We start from the raw sequence: 13,313 nt of genomic DNA, 5'->3' as shown, positions 1-13,313 counted from the left end.
TCATTATTGTTGATTACAACCGTGTCCACCGCAGTAGCAACAACAAAAAGTAATAACCACAATTCACTTGTGATGCTGCTCTGGAGAACACAAGGGTTGTCTCCAAAGCCCCTAAAGGCTGGTCTGGGGCAACATTAAACTTTAAATATATCTCACTCCAATAATCATTTGGATGTTTTAGCCGGGGGAATAACCCCAAGACATTCCAAAAGAGAGGAAAAGAACAAATGTGTGTTGCAGGCTATTTCTCTTCGTCAGTGTGAATCACAGCGAGTCAAATGAGGAGCAGTCACCGCCCACTCAACCCCCGGTCTCTAGAGAGGAGTAACCGTAGGGGTTTGGAGAGTGGAGATGAGCTCTTCTGGGAGATTCAATACTAGAGACTCTAATGCCCTCGGAGCAGCGGGGGAATATTAGCTTATCTGGGAGAGGGGGATAGAGCAAAGGCAGTGAGAGAGGAGAGAGAGAACCGTGCAGATTGAACATAGAAAATGCACTCTCTTCTGTGTCTATGTAGTCCTGAGTGACTCTTATCTCAGCGTGCTTACAGCAGCACAGCACTGCCAATGAGGTGAACAATAACATGAGTATTATAGTAATCTCATTATCTTAAACCGCCAGTCTGCTAAGCACTATGGACACCACTGTATGACCATGAACATGTTGCGTGTGTGCGTCTGCTTAAACCTCAATGACAAGTCTATGAATGCCATGTCATTGTCACATGTAGTCATATAAGCAGACACTATTTGATTAAATGGAATTGGTAACATTTTCCAAAATTGGCATTACATTATTACATTACATGTCATTTGTTAGACGCTTTCATCCAAAGCGACTTACATACATTCAGTACTGTGGGCAATCCCCACAGGAGCAATTTGGGGTGAAGTGTCTTGCCCAGGGATACAACGACATGCTGACTGCAGAGGCACTCGAACTTGCTTTTAAAGAAACAAAGGCTGCCACACATTTTGACACAGCTCCATGATAGGAGATACAAACAATCCACAGCGATACAAAAGTGGAAATAAGTTTTCAAATAAAAAGTAATCTGATAACAGACAACAGGTTTGACACACGGTCCAGCTGGATCTAAGCAGCTCTGACACTGTGTCTCTTTTTTATTATTGTGTCGTCTTTTATTTATAGACACTCACTATTGCCTCTGGGGAAGCCAATAAAGCCACATGACTCAGTGCTTTATAAAAGGTGGACCTTTTACAAAATGTTGCTTTTTATATGCAAGCGCAATCACCGTGCATCACTCCATGAGAAATGAGCACTCCACTGTAGGAATCATGACGTTGTTAAAACATGCATTTCACGACACAAACCTCTTTGTAAACGGCACTGCTAATGTGAAAACAAACCATGTTCAGTTGTGAGTGAACACCAACCAGAGTTGTTTTTATTTGTGAAGTGACTTAGATATCTTATGGATTCATACTTTCTAAAAAAACGGCTAACATTGATGCAACATTGTATGGAAATCGGCTTTTTTATGATTGATAGCACTCTGTATGCTAAATTTGAATCATTGCCAAGCATAAAAACTGCGATCAGCTCTGGTAACAAAATCCATCTACAAGCGAGGAATTACTTTGGTAAGCCTTTTCTTCTTCTCTCTCGCACTGTATCTTTATTTAACCGCACGGAAGAGCTGCTATTTCCTGTGCAGACTGGCCAGCCCCCTTCTTTATCTACACTGAGATGGAACAGGAAGTAGTTATAGTCAAAATGTTCCAAGTCAGCAATCTCTTTTTGTACCATCATCACCAGATCACAGACATTGTGTGTGTATGTCATGTTCACACACACACACACACACACACACACACACACACACACACACACACACACACACACACACACACACACACACACACACACACACACACACACACACACACACACACACACACACACACACACACACACACACACACACACACACACACACACACACACACACACACACACACACACACACACACACACACACACACACACACACACACACACACACACACACACACACACACACACACACACACACACACACACACACACACACACACACACACACACACACACACACACACACACACAGAGAGAGAGTTTTGTTCATGAATATGTGATGTAATTCCCAGTTTTTGTATTAAAAGATACTCTGTAGATCCGTAGTAAGAGGAACGACTGAAAGCTGAGAAGAAAGGAAATCATCGGTACATTTGCCTACCTCATCGTAAGTGTAGCGAGAGTCGGCCTTCTTTGATTTCAGATCCCACATGACCACGATCCCAGACTCAAATCCAATTATAAGCTGGAGAGGAAGAGCGACAGGCAGTCAGTGAGATAGGTAGGAGAGATGACAGAGAGGAGATAGAATAGACCCCATGATAGGCGGAAAGAGGAGTAATACATTTGACATTCTCCCGCAGCATGAAAGGAAGTCAGGTGTAAGCCGACTGTGGTGGCTCAGGAAGGAACCTGCCCACCCTGGTTCACATGAAATGAAGACATTTTTTTAGAGCATACAGTCTATGTTTTTAGGACTTGCTTAGCATTTCAAATGTGTGTCACTAAAGCAGATTAACAGAACACAAAAGGCTCTATTTTAAATGTGTCATGGGAATTATCCTACAAAGCTCTACTTTGTGTCTTTTTACATGAGTCTGTATTCAAGCACACTTTTATTAAGTCCAAGGTGATGTCTTGTTTTTTGTTTGAATTTACCTTAATATAAAACGTAAAAAAGCAGGAAAATCTCCATGTTTGAAAGGCGGAAAATAGCATTTTTTACAGTCATTATTTAAAAAAAAAATGTCATTTATACTTTTGCATGTGTGTTGACAAAAAGGGATGTCCTTTACCTTTCCCTCATCCATGGGGTTGTCGCTTATATGCACAACTGGTCCAGGGTGAGCCTTGGTTGACCTTATGAGAGACAGAGACACATTTGTTTATGCATAAACATATAGTTCACATGAATAGAGTAGAATTTGGTGGATATGGTACATTGGTAGGGACATGTCCAGCACCAACTGAATCCTCCATAACAACATTTTGATCGAAAAATGTTATTGTAACAACTATTGTCTGTACATTTCTAATCAATGTTGGAACACAAACTGTTAACCGCTCTTGAAATTTGAATTTATACTCATTACAAACACTTTTTTCGTGCATTATCACTTTTTTCCTCACATAATTCTAGCTTCTCACAGAACATTGATACACTACTGTATGTGGAAGTCATGTCCATATCTGTATTAACTCAGCTGAGATGGCCAATACATCCTGATGGAGGACTACGAGGACCCCCATACTTAATATTTTTCCCCATCATCACTGGAATAAAACCTACGACCTTAGTGCACCTACATCACATAGTAAAGTATTGAGAGGGTTAAGGTTGGAAGAGTCAAAAGTGTCTTTGAACCTTGGAGGAAGTCCGCCGGGGAGGAGAGAGCTGCCAGTGCCAATCACTCCGAGGCTCTAAAAGGCTGTTCAAAGACATAAGCTTGCTTAAGGTTGTGATGGATGTCTCCGTCAGGCCAGACCGTCCCTAATGGCTGTGTATGTGTGTGTGGGTGCATCGCTGTGTGTGTGACCATTTGCATGTCAACAGAGGCAGCACAAAATGCTCGGCGGCCCCCTCCTCTCCTCCTCCTGTCTGTGCTTTACCCTCCAGACAGCCTTATATCAAAATCTCCTCTCTCTGTGCGCCACGTGGCTGCAGAATGTACCTAACCTTCCCTGCCTCAAAGAGATGATGTGGACTGCAGAGCGCCAGAGAAGGTCACAGCTGAAAAAGAGAGACTGTTAGCGCCTGAAACATAACTACAGTTACACAAGGCAAGGGCAGGGATGCCTGAAAAGGAGAGGGAAAGGATGAGCTGCAACCAAATGTAAGTGATACACAAAGGGCCCAGAGTTTTTTATTCATCTCTAAGTCTGACAGTGAAGGGCAAGACATGCTGCTGATAAGATAAAGTATTAAAACTGTATATATTCCAATTGAAATACATACGCAGAAGATTAATGTCAACCCAGTCAGTCAAAAGGATTCCTCTTAAAAAACAATGTACAGACGCATACAAAAGAAAATCCCTTAGAAACATGACTTATGACCCGCTGGAAGTGTTTGCCGAAATGCCAAGCTGCAACGCTCGCTCAAAAACAAGAGGGAATATGGGGATATATTTCACCTCCTGGCAAGCACCCTTAACTGAAGTAATGGTGCATACACTTGTGGTGTTGTTGAGCGGGTAGGTAGGGCCCATTTAAAATGTTGTGATTACAAAACTGAACTAACAAATCCTACTCTGTCTGCCTCAGGTTCATCCCTGCATCTCAGCATGACGATACGAGTGCAAGCACAGGGTGAAAGAAGGGAAGCATCGACAGCGGTGTGTGTGTGTGTGTGTGTGTGTGTGTGTGTGTGTGTGTGTGTGTGTGTGTGTGTGTGTGTGTGTGTGTGTGTGTGTGTGTGTGTGTGTGTGTGTGTGTGTGTGTGTGTGTGTGTGTGTGTGGTGTGTGTGTGTGTGTGTGTGTGTGTGTGTGTGTGTGTGTGTGTGTGTGTGTGTGTGTGTGTGTGTGTGTGTGTGTGTGTGTGTGTGTGTGTGTGTGTGTGTGTGTGTGTGTGTGTGTGTGTGATAGAAGGTAGCAGTTAGTGGGCAGGCAGGCAGTCAGTCAGTTGTCTCTATATTTAGCCTGTTTGTGCCGGAGCCTTATTACCTAAGCTCTGCTGCAGCTGGAGCTGTTGATTTATCTAATCCCCCTTCACTGCCTGTCTCTCAGCTAACAGCCGTCGTTCACAGCAGCTCGCACAAGTACTCTCACACACACACACACATTTTCAGGTTTCATGTCGACACAATTAAGACACATCTTAACATCCACCCCATTAGCAAAACCTACATCCATAACAAACAATTACCCTCTCGCTGAATTACAAAATGCAACTTGTATAAAAGCTTCGCCCGCCTGTCCCACGCGGTTCATCTCCTCTCGTTTCAGGATTGCATGCGCCTCGTTCTCCATCTTCCCCTGTGAGACTCCGCCGTAACAAATCTGTTTTGTTAAAACCTGTTGTCATACAGTAAACAAATGTGACACCGACACATTCACAAAGTCCACAAATGCATGTTCAGGTTTGGAGATGAAGGAATCACCATGGCAACAGAGGCAGGATGGGCAGAGCGCAGACATGCTCCTAAAATCATCCGTACCCTGCCACAAACCCGCCCACACAAACACAGACAGACAGACAGACACAGACACACACACACAGCCTGGCGACTACTTCAACACGCTCCTGTAAGCACACATCTCTGCCTGCATACGGCTAATGACTCAGCATTTTGCATACAGAGATAAAAAAGGGAACATTTGAGAATGTGTGTATGTGGGTCTCTGATAGTTAGTGCACTTTCATACAGATAGATTCTTTAGTGTGCCTGCATACCACAGTATGTGTTTCTATGCCTTATTGTTAGACTGTGAGCATCCATAAAGCATCATTCACATCATAGTCTCTTTCAGCTACAGACTTTCAACACACACACACACACACACACACACACACACTTAAATGCCTCATGGCAAATATGACGCTTGTTCGGTACGTCAGGAAATCTTTGAAAATGTTTGCCCCCTTGGCTCCTTCCCTTCTGAAAAGTCATCTGTTATAAACCTTTATTGCACCGAATCCTTCTTTGAATATCAAATATTCATCCCACCCAGTGATGCCTTCAGTAGTACATTAAAGAAAATGGTCCATTACGTTGCAAGCACACGCACAAAACTGAATGTCCACACATGCACAGTAAAGCAAATATCTGTGGGTGTGTGAATGACGCAGGGGGGAATTGTTAGCAATAGGAAGGTTAACCCCTGAATTCGACAACATCTCTTCAGTGCAGGCAGACCAAAAACACACTCGCACACAATAAAAAACTACATTTCAAAAACGATTTCTGAATGCATGTATGATTAAAAACACCAATATTTCTTCAGCATACCTTTTCAAAGGCTTAACTACATAAACAAACACACGCTGAGTGAAATCCTGAACATCTGGTGTCACTGCGGGTGACACTGAGGCAGCAGAGCGCAGTCACCGTGACGTGTCTCCGCCACGACATGACTTGAACAGCCAGTGTGCAGCATGCCCCTACCGCATGTGGCCTCAAGTCACCTTGGAACTGTGGACTGTGAACCTGTGCGTGTCTGTGTTTTAATGCATGCAGTTCAGTTGTGGGGTATTTGGTGGTTCCTTTGTCTGTTTGAAGCTCGGTGGAAGGCTACAGTAGACCAATGAAGAACCCATTACATTTTGGAATGGATTCAAATCAGGGGTGGGATACACACATTATTTGTTTTTTATTATGGAAACGGCCTTGGTGAAGTGCCGCCTTCTTTTAGATTCCTAGTAGTCATAAATAGGTTCTATGTATGGCCCTTCTGGAATAAAAAAACATGTTCAAGATAAAAGTGCTGCCCCAGCTCGACTGATCCTCCCAGCCTCAGTGAGAAGAACATGCACAGCTCTTCCGTACATAAATTATAAATACTAAATCTGAAACTGACAAAGACAAGCATCCTTTGTCAGCTCATGCGTGACACAAACATGTTAGGTCTTGGTTAAAAGCGTACTAACAGACAGCGAGAGCAACATAAACTACCCTTAAGTCCGGTGTTGCTGTATAAATAATTGTTAAATAATTTATGAAGTAGGCTTATTCACTTATCTGTCAGTTAAATATGAAACTACAGCTACAGTGCAGTAGCAGCTGATGCATTTAGCATTAAGGGGGGGGGGGGACACCTAGCCTTCCCCTATCATACAGTATATCACCCAAAATCCCAAAGTTGAATGCATAGCCCTCTTTAAAAATACGCAAAATGTTGTTTCTTTGTGTGGATTAAAAACGAAAAAGTAATAACATACTAAATAGTGGGATTCAAAAGGTGCTGGTAGGCAGATGTTTTCACTATTGGACAGAGACAGGCTGGCTGTTTCCTGCTGCTTCCTCACTATATGCTAATCCACAATAAGCTTAATGTATCCTGGCTGTACCTATCTTCATATGTAGGGGAAATATAGAAGATTGGTATTGATCCTAAAACCTATTTCTGGGCAAGAAAAGAAAATAATACTTATGTCCTAAAATGTAGAAATGTTTGATTTATTTACCTAAAAAAACACCCATGAACTTGATATATAAAGCAAGCTTATATAGGCTTAGTTTTGTATTAAACTATATTAAAAATAAAAGACATTTCAAAAGACACCTTCCAAATGAAGATTGCTTAGTTGTAACCCCTTAGTGCATGGGAGTTGGAAGGGTGTCCCCCCCAGAAAAGGTACACCAGGACGACACCGGCAGCCGGGGGTCCTGCAGACCCTGTAGCTTTGGGGATAGAAGTGGCTGTTGTGCTTCCTCGTAGTGCAGTTCGGTAACAGCTGAGGACCTCACATACTGTATGAAAACACAGAACGCAGGAACATGCGTAGAAGAAGCATGAAAAATTCAAACAAGTAATTACTGTAGCTCGGGGGTCGAGAGTGGGAAGAAATAAAAGAGGACAGAAGAGGCCTGAGGCCAACACGTTCACGTGAACTATGCGTCATATAATCTGTTAACATTTTGCCACTCCTGTCCTGCTTCTCCCCGGCTCTCTGTACCCAGCAAACATCTAGTTGAATCAAATCAAACACACACAGACAGACGCTGCCAGGTGCAAATATACAAATATAACATTCTTGCGTACACAGAACGTACATTAAATTATGCAGCATTTGAAAAAAACACATGCACACGTGGCTTTTTGGCAATGTCGTGAATGCCTGTGGCTCTGAATGAACTGCAGTGACATGCAGTTGGTTTTGAACCAATACAGAAATGTGTGTTTTATAATCTGTACAGTAGCTTGGGCACAGAGGTGTGAGTCATACAAACACACAGAGCACTGGGCCAGGCCTGGGGCCACAACTACTGCTGCTCGTCTCCAAATGGCAAGGCCCAAGGGAGGATGACCTGGTACACACTTATGTATTTATGTATTTAACGGGAACAGTTTTCATTAATCATCATTTCAGTTGCAGCTCAATGTAAGTGTGCCAGAGGTAAAACCCTGATAAATATCCTAGACTCATGACAGCAATCGTAGTTGAACAGAGATGTACAGTAGCATCAGGGCTTAACATTAGGTATTTAATAAATGCTTCAATAGTTCTATATGTGATACTTAAAAGTATTACTGATGAACACAGTAGTGCTCAGCTAACGAGACTAAATGATGATTCAATATCAAGTCTGCAATTTTTGTATTCATTTTATATCTTCCAATTTAACGTAAAAGCACCAACTACAGTTCATTTAGATTAGGTGCTTCCTTCTTCGGGTGGCAACGTCAGAAGAAAATTATAGGAGAGCACAATAGCTTTTGTATCTGGACTACAACCCTACCAACCCCACAGCTGGCAGAGAGACCCGACGCAAGAGAACAAGAGAATCCCCTCACAACGCTCTGATCTGTATCAAAGCAAACCACAGACACACACGTGTGCGCTCAAACAGATATGCAAACCGAGAGCGCCGGTAACAAATCCCAGAATCGATTCCTGGCATCTTCAAGACATGGAACCCAACAGAAAGGCTGTGAGAGAGATTGAGATGTGAACCAACAGATGTGGAAAGAGCTATCGTTTGGATGGAAACACACCTTTGATTGTTGTGGTTTATCAAAGCTGCTGCACGGCAGAAATGTAAGTGGGATGATTTGATGTGTCACAGCTACATATTTTTTATTTATCAAGGATTTATTTCACAAAGGAATGCACAAACATGGGCTTTCCCTTGTTGTCATTTACTTTTTATTTAGCGGTCAATAAACTGTTAGAATCAGAATCAGAATACCTTTATTCTAGCAGCTTGAATGTATAAGGATATTTCAATACACTATTATATTGTTATTATGGACTACCAATATAGGCATTACAGACGTGACTGTCATATACATTGCTTGTGCAGTCTGTGATGTGGAGGAAGGAGCATTGAGAACATTTAAAGTTCTACTCACAAGCTGTGTGACCTTTTGTTTTATGTAAGAGTGGCATAAGGTTATATTAATAATTCTAATACAAACTCAAGCCATTTGGAAAGGACTAATATCAACCTCCTGCCAGAGGCTATGTTTGATGTGGTCAGAAAGGATTTGTTATGAAAATTGCAACGTCATTTTTAAATAATAACTGAAAGGTCACTTGATTAACTCTAAATGTAAGTAACTTGATTTATTTATTTGTCCATTTTTGATTTGATTTTGAATCATGTGCTGTACATGGCAGCACATACACATATCCACGTATTTACTATTTCATTCCAGAGATACATTAACTTTCTGATGACCAACAAGGCAACAGAAGTCACATGTTGAGGATGTATGTGTTAATAGCCAAGGGAATATCTGACGTCCAGGTGAAGCAAGATGAACTGCAGTAAAGGGTATAAAAGTGAAGCAAAGAAAAGTTAGTTTAGGAAGAACTCCTTTATCTACCTCTTTATCTTATCATCCACATCTAACCTCTATCGTATCACTATCTCTCCCATACCTTCCTCTTCCGCCCTTTTTCTGTAATTGGAAACCTTTTTCCTTCTGCCTCTCCATCCTCACTTATCTGCATGACTCCTGATCTGCCCTCTGTTACCTGCATGTATCCCTCTGTCTCCACTCCATTCCTGTTCTCCATCACTCTTCCCCTTCTGCATGTCCTTCGCCTCAGGCGAAAGCCCTGTCTCATCCATTCGGCTCCAGCCTCCTCTCTGTCATACTTTTCCCTCCCCCCCCTCCCTCTCCTCTCTCCCACCACTCACTCTCGCATTTTCTTCCCTGCAGCCCTGTCGACGAGACGAGACGTCTGTGTGTACCATACACTGATCTCGGCAGACACCTGTTCCACCCCCTCCCTCCTTCCTTCCTCTTGAGGAAGGGGGTGAGGGGGAAAAGCGTGAAGCAAAACGCTCCAGTGAATAATTTAAGTCTCTACAGCAGGGAAGCAAAATGGAGCCTGTCAAACTGACACATCCATTGAAACAGTAAAGAGACATGTCGCTCACTACCTGGAGTCTGATACTGTGCCTCAGTAGATTACTAGTGATTGTTTCTAATCTCATTACATTTAAGAACAATAACCTTTTGAAGGGTAACATGCTCTTAAGACAGCATTGCTCGAGTGCTGCAAGGTGAGTCAATAAACCCTGGAATCAATGTTGCAGTGCTTGCAATATCAGTTTGACTCCCACAGAGATCAAACATTGATCTGCAGATCAGCCATTCACCCTGGATGGAAACCCCATCCATATGGCCAAAAAGCTGTACTGGAGCTTGTTAAATTGTGCAGTGCTTGAGGAGGAGGAGGAGGAGGAGGAGGAGGAGGAGGAGGAGGAGGAGGAAGAAGAAGAGAGTAAAGGCAAGGAAGTTTGAGGGCATGACGCAGCATCCACACGGCGGCGTGCGTTGAAGCTTTGCCGGTGAGCTCGTCTGAAACTCGACCAACAACCAATCACATGAATCTCCCGCCCCGGACACACAAGCACGCCGTTTCATTGGCTAGAGCTTGTACTGGCATATGATTTGATTGGCTGGCGCTTCCGCCGAAGCTTCAAAAGTTGAACATTGCTCAACTTTTGAAGAGAGCAACGCGAGCAAAGTGAAGCAACGCAGTTCCCACAATGCAGTTCGGCAAAGCGTGGCGTCACCCCATTTAAAGTGAATGGGCAGAAGCGTTGAAGCTTCATCGCACGCCGCCGTGTGGACGGGCCGTGAGGAGTGGGAGGCAGCATTACAGGGTGACTCGTGGGCAGTAACACTCACAGTTCAATGGCTTTGTTCCACATGATGACGTAGCCTGAGAGCATAAAGGACTCCACGTTGACGAGGTGGATGTTCCCCCGTTCTGTGCCGATGTACAGCCATTTACTCTGGAAGGGCAGGTGGCAGAAAGTTATTCTGAAAAAAGAAGAAGAATAAGAAGACGTGAGTAAACAGGAAGGAAAAACAGTAACGGGCACAAAGCAGAAACTTCACCGGAACACTGGACGTCCTATTATACCTGGAGACAAATTATGCAAAACTGTGGGAGGATTATTTACCAGTCTTTCAGGACAAAGCAGTTGAGATGAGAGTGACTAATCAAAGGGATTGTTGAGACATTCAATCAGCCACCCTCTCCAGACGTACAGGAAACACGAGACAGACACCCATAGTTCTCAATTTTTCATCATCGCTCCCACATTCTTTTCTTTTCATCATCCATCAGAGTTAAGTTTAATGAAAGGTTAGAAAACCCTTCCCTTCTCATCCCTTTTTCATAATTTTGTTCTTTCATCCATCCTTAAATTCAACCTCCAACCCGTCTGAGGAATAATAACGTAACACCTCGGAAATCTGGCTTGCTAATAATTCAAGGTCATCCCGCTCCTCCAGTGATCCTTTTATATTCTTCACGGTGGTTTGAGCAACACCTGTGGACTTCAGCGGGCGGGATATAAAAGACAACGCCTTCGGCTCATCAGCTGGGACACACCACCCAAGTTGTATCCATCTCTTTTGACAGCATTTTCTTTTTTATCGCTATTTCTAGCAGGAAGGACACACTGGTTTATTTCCACTGTGTTTGTGAAAGATAAGCTCATATTTAGTTAAATCACAACAACAAGTTTCATATCTGATATTATATATGATGTCAGAGACACTTTGCTAAGATATACCTGTCATTTTAAAATAGTAAATATGTTCTGGCCTTACAGAGGCCTCATTCCAAACTACAAAAGAACCACCCAAAAAAGTGTTTTCCAAACAATATGAGATCATGGCAGTTGGAGCATGATTAACATCGTTATAGTTACATTTTAATGGCAAGACAAAGCTCCTCGTTTGGGTAAGGGGAAAAACTATTCTTCCCATGAGCATTATCATCTGTTTTAGTAACATAAAACATACAAAATATGGGTTGCAGGACTCAAACTCTGGTCTCGTGTAAATACATGAGGAAAATACGTGATTTCTACGTGTAAAGTGTTAGAATGTGACTCTTCCTGCACAGAATTAAATGATGCAATTGAACAAGTCAGCGATTACTATTCCCCCTCAAAGGATGTGAGCTGGTTAAAAGGAAACATAGTCCAGATAGATTATAGATATAATGACACTTAAAAACACAGCAAAACAAGGATATGTGTAAGCATGTCCTTGCAGTGACTTTGAGTGTTTTTCCTTTGTGTTATAATGCTCAGAAAAGCCTCCGTCTCCCCGACCTCGCTCTCTGTTATATCACACACACACACACACACACACACACACACACACACACACACACACACACACACACACACACACACACACACACACACACACACACACACACACACACACACACACACACACACACACACACACACACACACACACACACACACACACACACACACCACACACACACACACACACACACACACACACACACACACACACACACACACACACACACACACACACACACACACACACACACACACACACACACACACACACACACACACACACACACACACACACACACACACACACACACACACACACACACACACACTATCTGCATTAAAACATGAATATATTCATGTGTGGGGGGGAAAGAGGCATTGAGCTACTTAACATACATCTCATTCAGTTCAAAATGTGCACAGGGATTCAGAAAACAACCCGTAAACACAGTGACATCATTTAAATAAATAAATACAGGAATATTGTCTGGGTAAATCAAACATGAGTGATAACAGCTGCGCATGCTTATTTAAGTCTCATCTGACTAACATCACTTTCTGGCAATACTTTCTCCTAAAACTATTTGTATTAATACTCACAATTATTTTAATATATTTTGACGGAAATATAATTGCTGTCTGCATGGCACTCACTAAGATTTTGGAAAACCAGGATGCTAGATTTAAAAAGCACTGAGATATTGAAAAAAGTCAATGCATTCTGTATTATGCGTTAAGGCAGTGAATGTTGGTCTAAAGACAAATAAGATATGTTGACAGATATGTTTAATAAAAATGTTTGTTGATAACAAACCTAATCCAGGCGACATTGTGATTCAAACATGTAGTTGCCATTGCAGACGATATGGTTAAGAAAGAGCTCGAGCATAATAATGTTGACAGTTGATCTTTGGGATGCGCACACTCGTACAGTCGCATTACCAATGAATACGATTGACATGACAACTTGTGGCATCT

General features: G+C 42.5%; 1 protein-coding gene across 3 annotated transcripts in view; it reads right to left on the bottom strand.

The window, feature by feature from the left end:
• The window catches only part of stxbp5a (syntaxin binding protein 5a (tomosyn)), a 97,833-nt gene that overhangs the window by 36,014 nt on the left and 48,506 nt on the right, over positions 1-13,313 (bottom strand). For all 3 annotated transcript variants that reach the window (XM_071201855.1, XM_071201856.1, XM_034075688.1), the window contains exons 5-7: positions 10,888-11,022; positions 2,877-2,940; positions 2,243-2,326 (exon numbers count right to left, since the gene is read on the bottom strand). In XM_071201855.1, the coding sequence (XP_071057956.1) occupies positions 2,243-2,326; positions 2,877-2,940; positions 10,888-11,022 (283 nt within the window). The remainder of the gene's footprint in view (positions 1-2,242; positions 2,327-2,876; positions 2,941-10,887; positions 11,023-13,313) is intronic.

This window comes from Pseudochaenichthys georgianus, chromosome 24, assembly GCF_902827115.2.
Source record: "Pseudochaenichthys georgianus chromosome 24, fPseGeo1.2, whole genome shotgun sequence".
Classification (NCBI taxonomy): Eukaryota; Metazoa; Chordata; class Actinopteri; order Perciformes; family Channichthyidae; genus Pseudochaenichthys; species Pseudochaenichthys georgianus.
This window is presented reverse-complemented; position numbering and strand designations above follow the sequence as displayed.